Source organism: Schistocerca serialis, chromosome 5 (assembly GCF_023864345.2).
Source record: "Schistocerca serialis cubense isolate TAMUIC-IGC-003099 chromosome 5, iqSchSeri2.2, whole genome shotgun sequence".
Taxonomy (NCBI): Eukaryota; Metazoa; Arthropoda; class Insecta; order Orthoptera; family Acrididae; genus Schistocerca; species Schistocerca serialis.
This window is the reverse complement of record NC_064642.1, coordinates 760,605,178-760,618,975: the sequence shown is the minus strand read 5'-3', so window position 1 is coordinate 760,618,975 and position 13,798 is coordinate 760,605,178. Positions and strand designations below refer to the sequence as shown.

General features: G+C 37.0%; 1 protein-coding gene across 1 annotated transcript in view; it reads right to left on the bottom strand.

Moving 5' to 3' along the window:
* The window catches only part of LOC126480772 (protein bric-a-brac 2-like), a 130,881-nt gene that overhangs the window by 94,817 nt on the left and 22,266 nt on the right, over positions 1-13,798 (bottom strand). The window contains exon 4 of the mRNA XM_050104072.1: positions 12,806-12,909. Coding sequence (XP_049960029.1) covers positions 12,806-12,909 — 104 coding nt within the window. The remainder of the gene's footprint in view (positions 1-12,805; positions 12,910-13,798) is intronic.

The following is a 13,798-nucleotide window of genomic DNA, read 5'->3' as shown; positions in this document are numbered from 1 at the left end:
ATTGACAAACAATGAGCCACTGCCTTGTAATGCACATCCCTTTTTTCTCTTGTATTGTGGATCTTTCTTCTCTGGAATGATATTCCAGCAATAATCTGCTAACATAGAAGGTAGCCACTTCCCTTCATAGTGCCTTTCTATGGTAGAAATGTCTTTATGGAATCTTTCCCCACGTTCATCCGATATGTCACTACAACTCTCTGTGAAGTAGTCCAGATGAGGGTCCATCATATGTACCTTCAAAGACATATTGCACCCCAAATCCTGATATGCTTTGATCATATCATTCACCATTGCTTTGTAGTTAGTAGCTCTTCTTCTTCCGAGGAAGTTTTCCGACACCATCTTGAAACAGTTCCATGCGGTTTTTTCTTTATCAGTTAAACATGCTTCAAAATTTGCATCTTTCTGCAGCTCCCCGATTTGTGGGCCCACAAATACACCGTAATTTATTTTTGCAGCTGAAAGATGGGGGAATTTGGTAGCTAGATATGCAAACCCACAGCCTGTTGAATCCAGGGCCTTCACGAATTGTTTCATCAGGCCAAGTTTGATGTGAAGCGGTGGAAGTAGTATATATTCAGGAGCTACCAGACTTTCACGTTGTACATTCTTTTCGCCAACTTTCCATCTTCACCTAGGCCATTTCTTTTTCACGTAGTTTAGAATTTCGATCTCGACTATCTCACTCGCAAAGAAAACAGGCATACTTTGTGTAGCCTTGTTGCATTCCCAGTACCATAGCAATTACCTTGAAATCTGCACATATCTTCCATTTGTGTTCATTGTATTTTAATGAATTTAGCATCCTTTGTACGAATTCGTAATTCTCTTTTATCAAACTAGTGTAAGCTACTGGAACAGAGGGTATTTTATTTCCATTATGGAGCAAAACACCCTTCAGACTTGTTTTCGATACATCTATGAAAAGTCTCCACTCCTGTGAAATATAAGTGAAGTTCAGGACTTTCATCACGCCAGCAACGTCATTGCAAAATGTCAGTGCTTCGTCAGTTGAAAAATAAGAAATAAAGGCATGTTCTCTGTGCCTGAACACACAGATTTTAGTACTTTGGTGCAGTAGATTATACTCTTGTAATCTTGAACCAAGCAGCTGCGCCTTTTGTTTACTTAGTCCTAGATCAAGTACTAAATCATTTAAATATGCCTGTGTTAACAAATGTGGCGATGATTCACTTGTGCAGTGATATAAAGAATCATCATCTGTGATTTCTTCAGTACTTTCACTGTCACTTGGAATTTGACCTCGAGCTCTTGAAGGTACTGGAAGGTTGTCGGAATGCTGCACTGGCATCCTCGCTGAAGGCAGATCTGGGTAAACAATGTGCCTCTCCGACTTTTTGTTTGTAAAACCCTGAATTTCTGTTAGACAGAAATAACAATCAGTAACATGGTCCTTAGGTTGGTTGGTTGGTTTGGGGAAGGAGACCAGACAGCGAGGTCATCGGTCTCATCGGATTAGGGAAGGACGGGGAAGGAAGTCGGCCGTGCCCTTTGAAAGGAACCATCCTGGCATTTGCCTGGAGCGATTTAGGGAAATCACGGAAAACCTAAATCAGGATGGCCGGACACGGGATGGTCCTTAGGCTCCCTCCACACCATGGGAACAGCAAACAATACCACATTCTCTTTACCTTTCCACCACTGAATTAGTTTGCAGTAACATTTAGCACAACAGAAATGTGGTGCCCATTCTTTATCTTGGTCTCCTACCTCTGCTCCAAAGTAATGTTTGTATGCTTTCTTTATGACTGAAGAAATTTTCTTCCTATTTCTGGCAAAAGTGAACTTCCCACAGATGTAGCAGAAGTTTTCCGGCTTATATCGACATCCACGATGACGTGGCATTTCTGCAAATTTAAAAATACCACTTTGGTAATACACCTGTATTAAATTAATAGTAGGGAATTAGAGGAACGCTGATGTGTAAAAACAAGCAGTCGTTTTACCTTCAGCACCAGGCTCAATCAATTTACACACAGGAACTAAAAAATTCAACCGTGCTCGGAAATATGACAGACAGTTACTTGTCGGCCAAAACACCCACTCGTTAAGATTGACACAAATTGCGCCTAACACCACTGTTGTAAACTCGATGCACCTGCCCCTAGGAGGCGTGAAGCTTTACTACTGAGGCAGCGACCGGCTGTCGCCGTTCGAGTTAATGAGATGTTTCAGGTGGTCTTAATGACATAGGTGTGGCGGGGGATAACCTAATGATGTCTGATTCTTCCCACCTGCTCTTGCACAAGAAATTATCACGTTATATCACTACTGGATGCGGCAACATACCCGTATTTCTCTATAGCGTCTTTGTGTTTGCCATGAATTGTGAATATACATATATATACATATTACATAAAAAGTATCCCTGACAACGATATTTTGTTTACATATTAGAATTTCCCACGGTAAAATGGTCTAGAAGCACATACTTTAATATCAGAAATAGAACCCATGTCGAACAGTGTAATATCTCCAGGAGATCCAGGAATTGTCCATTAACTTGTGACCGATGTCAGAGAGTTAAAGTCTCCAATCAAAAGCATCAGGGTTTTATGCAAAGTATATTCCCAAAAGATAAGTCTGAAATAATTGGGATTGATTTATTTGGAAAACTACCTCACTCCAAATATGGTTATTGTAATATTTTAGTTGCAGTAGATCTGTTTTCAAAATTTATAAAATTGTATCAATTGAGGAAAGCAACCAGTAAGAAAATTATTCAGTGTTCTACTAAAGATTATTTCCTGAAAGTGGGTAAGCCACAAGCAATCTTATCAGATAATGGCAGTCAGTTCACTTCAGCTATATGGGAAGAATATATTAACTATGAAAACATAAAACATATTTTACTATCCATTTATTCACCATCGTGTAATCCAACAGAGAGGTATATGTGTGAAATAGGTAGGCTTTGCAGGACATACTGTGCAAGAGATCACACAACCTGGTCTCGGTACCTTAATCAATTTGAAGATATACTGAATAGTTCACAACACACTACCACAAGTTTCACACCATTTGAAATACAGTCTGACAAAAAGCCAGAGAACATTTTAAATAAATTAGTTGATTGTCCTGTTCATACTGAAATCATTGCAAATAAAAGAAACAAAATTGTTAGGGACAATATGGAATCATGCCACAACAAAAGGAAACAAAAACGCCGTAAGAAACTTAAAGTCATTCAATATGAGGTAGGGGATCTGGTATTAGCCAAAAGTTATGAAAAATCTAAAGCGCTCAATAAGGAGATAAAGACATTTTTTTATATTTACATTGGACCATTTGAAATTGTAGATACCTCATCCTAATGCTTACCGTTTGATATATCCCAGGTCAAAGAAATTGTTTGGATTAAGAAATATTATTCAGCTGAAACCACATTTTCAATAACTGCAATCCTCAAGGGGTTACACACATACTTTATGTACCACGCGTGTGATATACGCAAGGTGCCCCGGCTAATGTGACATTTACTTAATAGTAACACACCAGTGTCACATTCCACATACACAGCTTAATTACATATCTATCAATAATTGAAGATAACTATCTTTTTTTTAAAAAACACGAGTATCACATTCTGAATTACATTATATGAATGTGAGCAGATTTGAAAAGCTAATACATTGAATTTTGTGTACTGAGTCTCAGAGTTACAGAATACGCTTCTTGAATACAATTTACTATACTATGATGACGAGAATTTGAGTAAATTAACATATATTGTTGTTTTACACATATATGACTTTTACACACAGTTTTCCATGAGGTATACAAGATTCTGACACTTGATGATGAGAGGTTGCTAAAATGTAGCCACATGTATGGAAGAGAAAGGAAATAAGTTATGAAATAATTGAATCCACTGACATGATTTTGTTTCAATGACATGAAATTGCTTGCATTTGCTTCAAAGATTTTCTATGAGACGGAGTAGGACCTCAAATAGGGTTTTGCTACGAGAATAATAATGAAAGATTTTTCTGAAGTTGGAGTTAATTTACATATGTGGTGTCAGTTCTTATCAAAAGCTGTCAGGTTTGTCATTGGAGTATCTAATTTGCACTAATGCTGTCAGATTTTATCTTAATGTTGTCTAAGAGGAAGGATCTTGATTATTTTGTGTTAGATTAAAACAGTGTCTGGCACATAACTTACAGTGAAAGTCATAGCATTTATAAACTTTGGATTAAAACAAATTGTCACCATTTTTGCAAAAAACAAATTATCCCAATGAGTATGACTGATACATGATAAAGAAACTAATCTTATGAATATTATAAAACAATTACTTAAAATGTTAATCCAATTATGTAATTTCTAATATTTTTATGACATTTTATCTTTTCATATGTGTATGTTTTTTGGTGTATATGTTTTATCTACCAATAGTTTGGAAGATGATGCAGATGGGAACTTTCAGGTCAAAGCGATGCCTGAAACACTCTTGTTTGAAGGCAAACCTTTTTATTTCTAAATAAGAGCTTTGGTTCTCACACATACCCAAACCTCTCCAGGGGTTATTGAAATAAAACAACCCCATGTTTACATTCCTGTTTCAATATTCTAACGAAATACTCTCTGAAGAGACAGTTCACTGAAAGTTCCGTAATTCCAATTGTGTATAATAACTGATTTTGCGTAATATATTATATCTCATAAAATTTGTGTGTAATGTTTGTCAAATATATGTCTGCAATATTTTGCTTTCGGTAATGAAACCATAATTAAGAATAATTAGGTTAGCATTGTTGTGTTTCAGTATTTTATAAAATATGATGTATATCACACGTAAAAATCTTTTTTATTGTATTCACCAGTTTCAGCATAAAATAAGCAAGGTTTTGCGGATAGTTACTCACATTAATATTACACTTTTAATTGTTAATTTTATAAACTTGGACTGTAGTTCTGCTGTCTTCATTGTTAAAAATGTATAAATAGGAGGAGCTCAAGGCACAGAAGCAGTCAGTTGGAGACAGTTTTGAGATGTAACCACAGTATCACATGTCTGTGCAATAGTTTAATTGTTGTTATATAGTATTGTGACTATGTAGCCTGTTATGTGGAGTGGGCTCCCACTAAGAAGAAGTGGTGCAGTTTGCCATAAATAAACCACTATCAAACTACTTGGTACCTGGATTATTTCATGGAATTCACGTAACTTGATCCAGTTAGCAGATGAAATGCACGTGGACAACGACGGCTCCAGCAGCAAGCAGATTACTCCGAGTTACACCGAACTAAGATATGTATGAACAGTGAACTGAACTAAATATGTGCCACTGCAGAAGTAATTACTAACATGTAATGTTTGGAAACTGTTGTAGCAGTAATCATTGGCATTTGTCTCAACGTTATCTTTGAGTGGTGGAGGCCAAAGTGATCAAAAGATACTCCCATGATCACGCATTCTTGATGTCTATGGAAGACTATTGTAACAATAAACTTTTTGAGATTTCTTGTCTAAACCAAATAATCTCTTTTAATGTCGCAATTATTGCAACAATCACAGTATCTCACCCCACCAGTAAAAAGTTCAGTTTCGTTACAATGGGGAATTTTTATTTATGGGTAAGTCATTTACATAGAATAGGAATAGCATTGGCCCCAAAATGGAGCCTTGAGATATTCCTTCTGCCACTGTACTCCATTTTGAATAATAATTCACTGCATATGAAGTGATAGTTATCCTTTGTTTTCTGTTGTGTAAGTATGATGTGAGCCAATTTAGAGCATTGTCCTTAATTCTGTATTTGACTAATTTGAAGATAAGCGAGTCACAGTTCGTTGTGTTAAATGCTTTTGTGAGATCACTCATTAACAAATTTTATTTCAGTTTCTTTAAAAGATGCTAATCAGAGTTTCCTTAAAATCTCATTTAAAGTATCCTTGGCTGTGAGCAGATCATGAATAGAATTATAGTATGGATTCCATCATGCTGGACATAGATAAGTAGCAGATTTTCCAGTGGCTTCTAAATAGGTTTCACAAGCTTTCAAGTGCAAAATAAAAATAGATATTTTGCATTTTCTATTTGCATTTCAAATGCATGTATTTCATATAACTCACATCTCTGCTGTAGAATTAGAGAAAGCTTTTGACAATATTGGCTGCCATACACTCTTTAAAATTGTGAAGGTAGCAGGGGTAAAATACAGGGAGTGAAAGGCTATTTACAACTTGTACAGAAACTGGATGGTAGTCGTAAGAGTGATAAGGCATGAAAGGCCTGAGAAGTGGGTGAGAAAGGATTGTAGTTTATTCCCAACGTCATTCAATTTGTAAACAAGCAAGCAGTAAAGGAAACCAAAGAAAAATTTGGAGAAGGAATTAAAATTCAGGAAGACAAAATAAAAACTTTGAGATCTACCAATGATGTCATAATTCTGTCAGATATACCACTGAATGTGGGAGAGCAGTAAAACAAAATAGACAATGTCTTGAAAGGAGGTTATAAGATGAACAGCAAAAAAAGGGGGTTAATGGAATGCCATAAAATTAAATCAGGCTATGCTGAGGGAATCAGATTAGGAAATGAGGCACTAAAAGTAGTATATGAATTTTTAAAATAACTGATTATGGCCAAAGTAGAGAGGATACGGTATGTAGATGGACAATGGCAAGAAAAGCGTTTTTGAAGAAGAGCAATTTGTTAACGTCAAATGTAATTAAGTGTTAGGAAGTCTTTTCAGGATATATTTTCCTGGAGTGCAGCCTTGTATAAATCTGAAATATGGATGATGAAGAGTTCAGACAAGAGAATAGTACCCTTGGAAATGCGGTGCTATAGATGAATGCCAAAGATTAGATGAGTAAATGCATAACTAATGAGGAAGCACTAAATAGAATATTGGGGAGAAAAGAAATTTGTGCCATAACTTGACTAAAAGCAAAGACTGGTAGATAGGACACATTCTGAGACATCAAGGAACCATCTATTTAGTACTGGAGGCTGGTGTGAGAGGTAAAAATTGTAGAAGGGGAGAAAAATATGAATACAGTACGCTAGTTCAAATGAATGTAGGACGCAATAGTTATTTGGAGATGAAGAGGTTTGCACAAGATAGAGTAACATGGAGAGCAGCGTCAAAACGGTCTTCAGACTGAATACTGCAACAACAAAAAGTCTTTTCAATAACTATGTCTTGCATGAAGTCTCATTTCTTTCACTCTTGCATCTCTTTTTCTGGTATATTTATTCTTTAGCACGTAATATTTATAAGACAATAACTTGTAGCACACAATCACTGGGTTATTGTCCCTGTTCCCACAAGTATAATTTGTATAACAGACAAACTAATTTACAAATACAACACCAGAAAACAAATAGCACAAAATGAAGTTTCAGAAAAATGAAAACTGAAGAAAAGGATAAAAAAACTGTGGGAGAGTAGTTTTCTATGCTGCCTGTTTTTTTTTCTTTTATGTAAACTAGAGACGACAGCAGATGTACAAGATGTCACAGTAGAGAAAGGTTTACTCATAAACCACAGTAAGGAAGAATTGTCAGAGTATGGCAGCAAGAAGATTTTAAGATCTGATAACTCAATAAAACACTTCTGAAGACAGGGTAACTGTTAAGTTGGAGATATGATGAGATGGAAAAGATACTAAGAACATTGTTATACAAGCTGAGGGAGAGGGAGAGATTGGGATCAGTGGTGTCTGGGGAGGGGAAGCCATCCTTCAGTTTTAATGGAGAAATGTTTACTGTATCTTGTCATTGTGTGTATTTGCAACAGCCAAAATCACAATGATAAATTAAACTGGACACTTTGCTGGAGCTATGTAAAAGGGCATTCATTCATTCTTTTGTTGTGTTATGTTGAGTACATCAGGAAAGAAACCTCCAAGGACATAAAGTGAATATAAGTATTTGTTAAGAGAGAAATTGAAAAGTCATTCTGTAGTAAATGAGTAATGAAATTAATTAAGCAAAGTGCTAAGATATTTTAGAAACAATTATGCAGAAGGGTGCTAGATCATAAGAGTTCCAATACTGCACGGTATGAGTCCTGACTAATACAGATCTATGAGGAGCAAATCAACAGAGACTGCAATAAGCACGTTGATTTCTGTTCCAACAATATTATGAAAAGGATAGATTGTGCTGCTCACCATATAAAGGAGCCACTAAATTGCACATTGGCAAAACGAAAAGACTGCTACTCATTTAAGTTTTCTACTTCAGAAGAAGGCCTTTTGGTCAAAAGCTTAAATGTATAGCAGTCTTTTCGTTGTGCATGCCTGCAACCCAATGTCTCCTCTACATTTTGAGTAGCCATCTACTCTCTTCATAATACTGTTGTTATTCCATCCTGGACTTTCGACTGTGCGGTCTCCGTTCTAACAGACATCAAACGATGTATGTTATAGCAGTGATATTAGATAATCTAGATGCTTTCAACAAAGTACAGAGGCCAAGCTTTCTTTGGTTGTCTCATGAAGTAGGAGCTTTCACTGTACAATTGCTTTAGAAACTACTGTCAGATTAAACAGGAATCTTTAATTGGGCAGGGATAAGAAATAATGACGATCAACTAGAAAGTCTGTCCCCAGGTGTCAGTATGTGTTTCAGAGTTTGAGGTTTAGCCCCAGAGCCCTTACTACAGAAGCTGTATGACAGCAAAAATGTAAGTCAACTGGTGACATTGAAAGGTGATGTAATGCACATCATAACTGACAATTCTACTAGAACTTTAGAAAATAAACAGTGTCAAACCATTAAACTGCCACTAGTGCCTCAAAAGGTTTACACATGCATTCAAATAAAGATATACCATTCATTATGCAGTCAGCTCTTCATGAAGAAGCATACATTTACCTGGTGTTTGTTATTTATTTATGAGGTTGCAGGAACCCAAGCTACTTGGTCATGGAACAAGTCATCACGTAGTTCACAGAATACTGATTGAAAAATTGATAAACAAAATAACTAAACAATTCGATAAAAATGTGAGAGAGTATAAGAATAAATAACAGAATACAGAGATAAGTTCTCAACTATTGTAAGGACTCCTGTGCCACAAGGAAACCTTCCAATTTCCAATATTACTGACAAAAAATCCTATGAAGGAGTATATGTACAGGGAACTGACGCCACAAGTGCGTGACTGCTCTTTTCTGCTATACAAATGTTCTTCGAGAGAGCACAGAGTTGCTTCAACGTATATCTGTTTGGGAGGTAATAGAATTACTCATTCTGACACAAAAGATGTGTAATATGTTGGACACCCACATTTTACCCAGATAGCTCTTAGACAACTGAAAATAAAGTTCTGAGAGTTTTCCGTTCTCTTAGTGTAATGTGTTATGTTAGCCCGTCTGATGATATTCTGCAGCACATTGCAATCTGTCTGTAGTGCATATCTGTAGCCTGGCTTTGACTATCCTTCATACAATGATGAAGTTTCGGTTTCCTCCTGGTTCATTGAACCCTCCGCCAGGCACTTTATTGTGAATAGCATGGTAATCGCGTAGATGTAGATGAAAGACATTGTCCGCCTGCCATTGCTACCATCATACTCAGACCCACACAGACTGATTATATGAGGCAATAACACATTTGACATCTTACTTCCTGGGAAACTGACAACTATCATGTCAACATACTCAAGCCTGCTTGGATCCTACAGAATACGTATGACGTGACAGTAAATAGCATCGACCGCATGGATGACAGTACTTGTATCAATCTGGACAATGATGTACTTGTAGTGGAAGTAGACACACAAAAATTTCAATCAGAAGAGATCTCAGTTTAACTCATTGACAACCTTCTTGTTCTGGAAGGACAGCTCAGTGAAGGCAGGGCAACAAAGGGGCACCTCCTGGAATATTCTCGCATCATTACAGACTTCCACGGCGTATCAACCCAGACACTATTACTTCTCGGTTGTCAATGGACGGAACCTTCACTATCACAGCCCTGAGAAACAACCACAGTGCCTGCACTCGCAAACGTAGAAGGATAAACCCATAGCTATGGTTTCACTGCCTCTATTATTTAAGGCTCCACCACATTTCAATGATGATCGGCAATCTCGTTATGAATGACCACACCAACTTCCCCCTCACCTCGCACAGTACCATCTCTACCGAACAGCAGGAATCATGTTTCTCTCCATCCTCCTGAGCATCAAGAAACAGTCCAACCATGGCCTACTTAGGCAGCCAGTCACAGTGTGGTTGGTCACATGTGCCTGCATGAAGAGCAGTGCTCCTCCCCTGTGCTCTGCATTCCTTGGAGGTGGGGGAGGGGGGAAGGCACCACATGGCAACACATCTGTGATAACATTGGTGAATATAAGAAAACTCTCTGCCAGCGGTGGAGCTATCTGCAGCAGCACTATCTTTGCAAACAGTTCATGCTGAGGTTTTGTTGTATTCACATGCATCCTTATGTATTGCTACCAAGGAATATAATGTATGTAGTCTGTATTTGTTGTTACAATTATTACATCATCAGCATCCTCAACTGGGTCCTCTCCACAACTTCTTGTCAAGTTTGCACTTCAAGACTGTCTTCAAATGTCTTCACTGCAAGTGGAATTAAAGTTCTAAATCTTTCGTTTACTGCTTTGGGATACAACTTTGCCTTGATTCCTTTCAGTATTATTACATGGGGCTTCAAAAAGCAAGTTACATGTTACTGTGGCAAGGTAAGTAACTTTAATTGAATGCTGCACTACACTTCAAAGCTAAACAGGTACATAAGACTATTTTTCAACACAGTCACCAAGCTTCTGTAGATTGCAGTCAGAATGTTCTAAAAGTTCTTCATTCCTTGACGACAGAAATCACATTTTTGGTTATGGAGCCATCTGAGAAATGTTGTGTGAATTTTCTTATCATTAGAAAATCTGTTTACCCTTCAGTTGCTGCGAATCAGTTCCTTGATTAATAAACATAAACATGGTCTGTAGTAGGCAGCAATGTGATGTTTATTTAATCACGTGATTAGCTAATTTTGACTATGTGTCACTGTCAAGCCCATTTGTAAAATCTTTATTTCATGTCATTTTCAAATCACTCTTAACTACAAGTAAAAAGTAACCATATTCTGTCATTTTATGAAAGGATCCACACAACAGTGACGCCTTTCAAGATCGTATTCTGAACTTTGCTCTATGTACAACAACATGGTAAACATGTTGTTGTACACCCAAGAAAGTTCAGAATATGATCTTCAAAGATGTCACTGTAATGTGGATCCTGTTGTGAAATGATGGAATATGGCCACTTATTATTTGTAATTAGAGTGATTTGAAAATGACATGAAATACTGATGTTTCAAATGTGCTTGACAGTGACAGTGACCATGTTTACATTTATTAAGCTTCTGGAGGCTGTGGATCCCCACAAATACAGAATTTGTAGTTCCTTGATTGCCTGGGCACTGCCATCTGTGGTCTATATTAATGGCCATCCATAACAATTGGCATCAGTGTAGCCTTGGTCATATTGTTGGCACCATTTTACCACAGCTATACACAACACTGCATTTGGTCCATATATTGCCAGAATTTCATGGTGAATCTGTGTGCAGTTTAGACATTTTGGCCACAGTAATCATACTGTTCTACATACTTCAGTTTTGGAGTAAATTTCAAGTTCTATATCATTTCATTCATGCACTGTGGTGAATTCTCTTCTGATAATGCGCCACTCTTGTTTTGCAATGGTCTTTGCGTGGGAGAACACATGTAAATTACTTTCCGAAGTCCTTATCTATCTGCGCATCATTAATAATTTTTCTTACGCTGTGCCCATTAACTGGGAACAGTCCTTATCTATCTGTGCATCATGATCTGATAGGCCATTAATAATTTTTCTTACGCTGCGCCCATCAACTGGGAACAGTCCCTATCTATCTATGCATCATGATCTGACAGGTCATTAATAATTTTTCTTACGTTGTGCCCATCAACTGGGAACAATCTTTGAAGATATTGTCTATGACTGTGGTGCTGTTTCCTGAACTATAGCTGGAAAGTAAACTGTTTACACCAGGTTGTAAGAATCGAGTAAATCCATTAACATCCTTTTCTCTGGAGAATGAGTCAGAAAACTTGTGTTGGAATCCACATACCAAATTAACTTCATGTCTTTTGTGAGGACTGAGTGTAGCACTGTTTCATATCTAGAGAGGGTAACCTTGGAGCCTGAATGGTGGGGTCCGTATAGACGTGTGATTAAAGGTCTTTCCTTGAAATTTTAAATTCTCTTGTACAAACTTCAAATATTTTGGTATGCCAACTCTTTTGATTGGAGCATTAAATTTGGCATAAATGGCCACACGTCTCACCTGCAATGAACTCTTTAGATAGAAATCAGGTAAGATTTATACCACAAACTGAAGCATTCATACTTCTTCACTGTGAAAATAATGCTGTGGGATAATATCAGAGTCATGAGCTACTGGCAGTTAATCTGTTGCATTCCTAATGCCCCTAATACTTTGATGAAATAAGCTTACTGAGTCTTCTGGTACACATTTCCCTTTTATAGAACTAACTTCCATAATTAAAGGGATCTTTCTCAAGAAATAATACCTCCCAGTTGATTGAAAAAGGTGTAGCTCTTCTACACATGTAATGAATGACGATGGACCTGACTTGCAAAACTGCAATATCACTCACTTATGAATTTAGTTAACAATTACATGTTCTGCATATTTGGATTAGGCACTGCAGTGACAAGTTCCTGAGTGGATTACTTCACTTTTAAAGACTGATGTACTTAACAAACTTGTCAGCTAAGTCAGTGGTACCTGTAGTCTTTTTTGCTGCTCTCTTTTCTCCGTTTTCTTTTCCTACACTCTTCCTCCTGTTTTTTCTCTGTTGAAGTATTTTGCTGTGGACTTTCTTCTGCTGGCTGAAAAAAGACCAAACTTGTTATTTTAATTTCATTACACTGTTTTCGATTTAAATATGGAGAACATGTTAATTCACGATAAAGTTAAGTTTAGGAGAGAGAAATGGGGTAGGTTAATACCTACACACTTCTTTTAAAACAATGGATGGAGCAAAATCACATAAAGGACAAGAACTCTTTATGTTTTATTGTGCAAGAGTTGTCCACATAAATAGTAGTAAGAGGGCTTTAGTAACACTCCTGGACATGAAAATGGAAGATACAGACATATTAATATTCATAACACTGCCCCTGAAAGACGAAGGTGCTTCTGGTGTGGACATCTCCAGTACTGCAGATTGGTCATGTGAAATTTATAGTGGGACAATATAAGGTCACCTGGCTGTTGCTTCACTAGTTACTACTGTCCTTCACTAGCTACTACTGTAACATTGTAACCACAATCAGTTCCAAATCTGAAAGTAGGATCATTACTGAATTACAACATTTACCACTGAAAGCAAGTTTTTTATGACAAGGCTGCTCCAAGTTTCCCCAAGTGAAATTCCCTGTTATTTCACTGATTTCCAGAAAGTTTTAGCATTTTTCCCTGACAAATTTTGAGATCTCAAGGGTAAGTTAAGATGTGGGTTGACAATTTGTCTTTGCAACTATGGTACACGAAACAATAGTGCAAATGAGAAAATATCTAAAATAAACTTGCAAGCAGATGGCATTTCCTGATTTGAGCAAAAATCTCTTTTAGATGGAGAAAGCAAGCCAAATGGCATGTGTGTTTCATCAAGACCACTGAAGTTACTTTATTTTAATAAAATTAAGCACATTTGCTGACAAAAGTACGCATTTCCTTGGAGTCGCAAGACATATTTGAAACACCTTCGCTGATTTC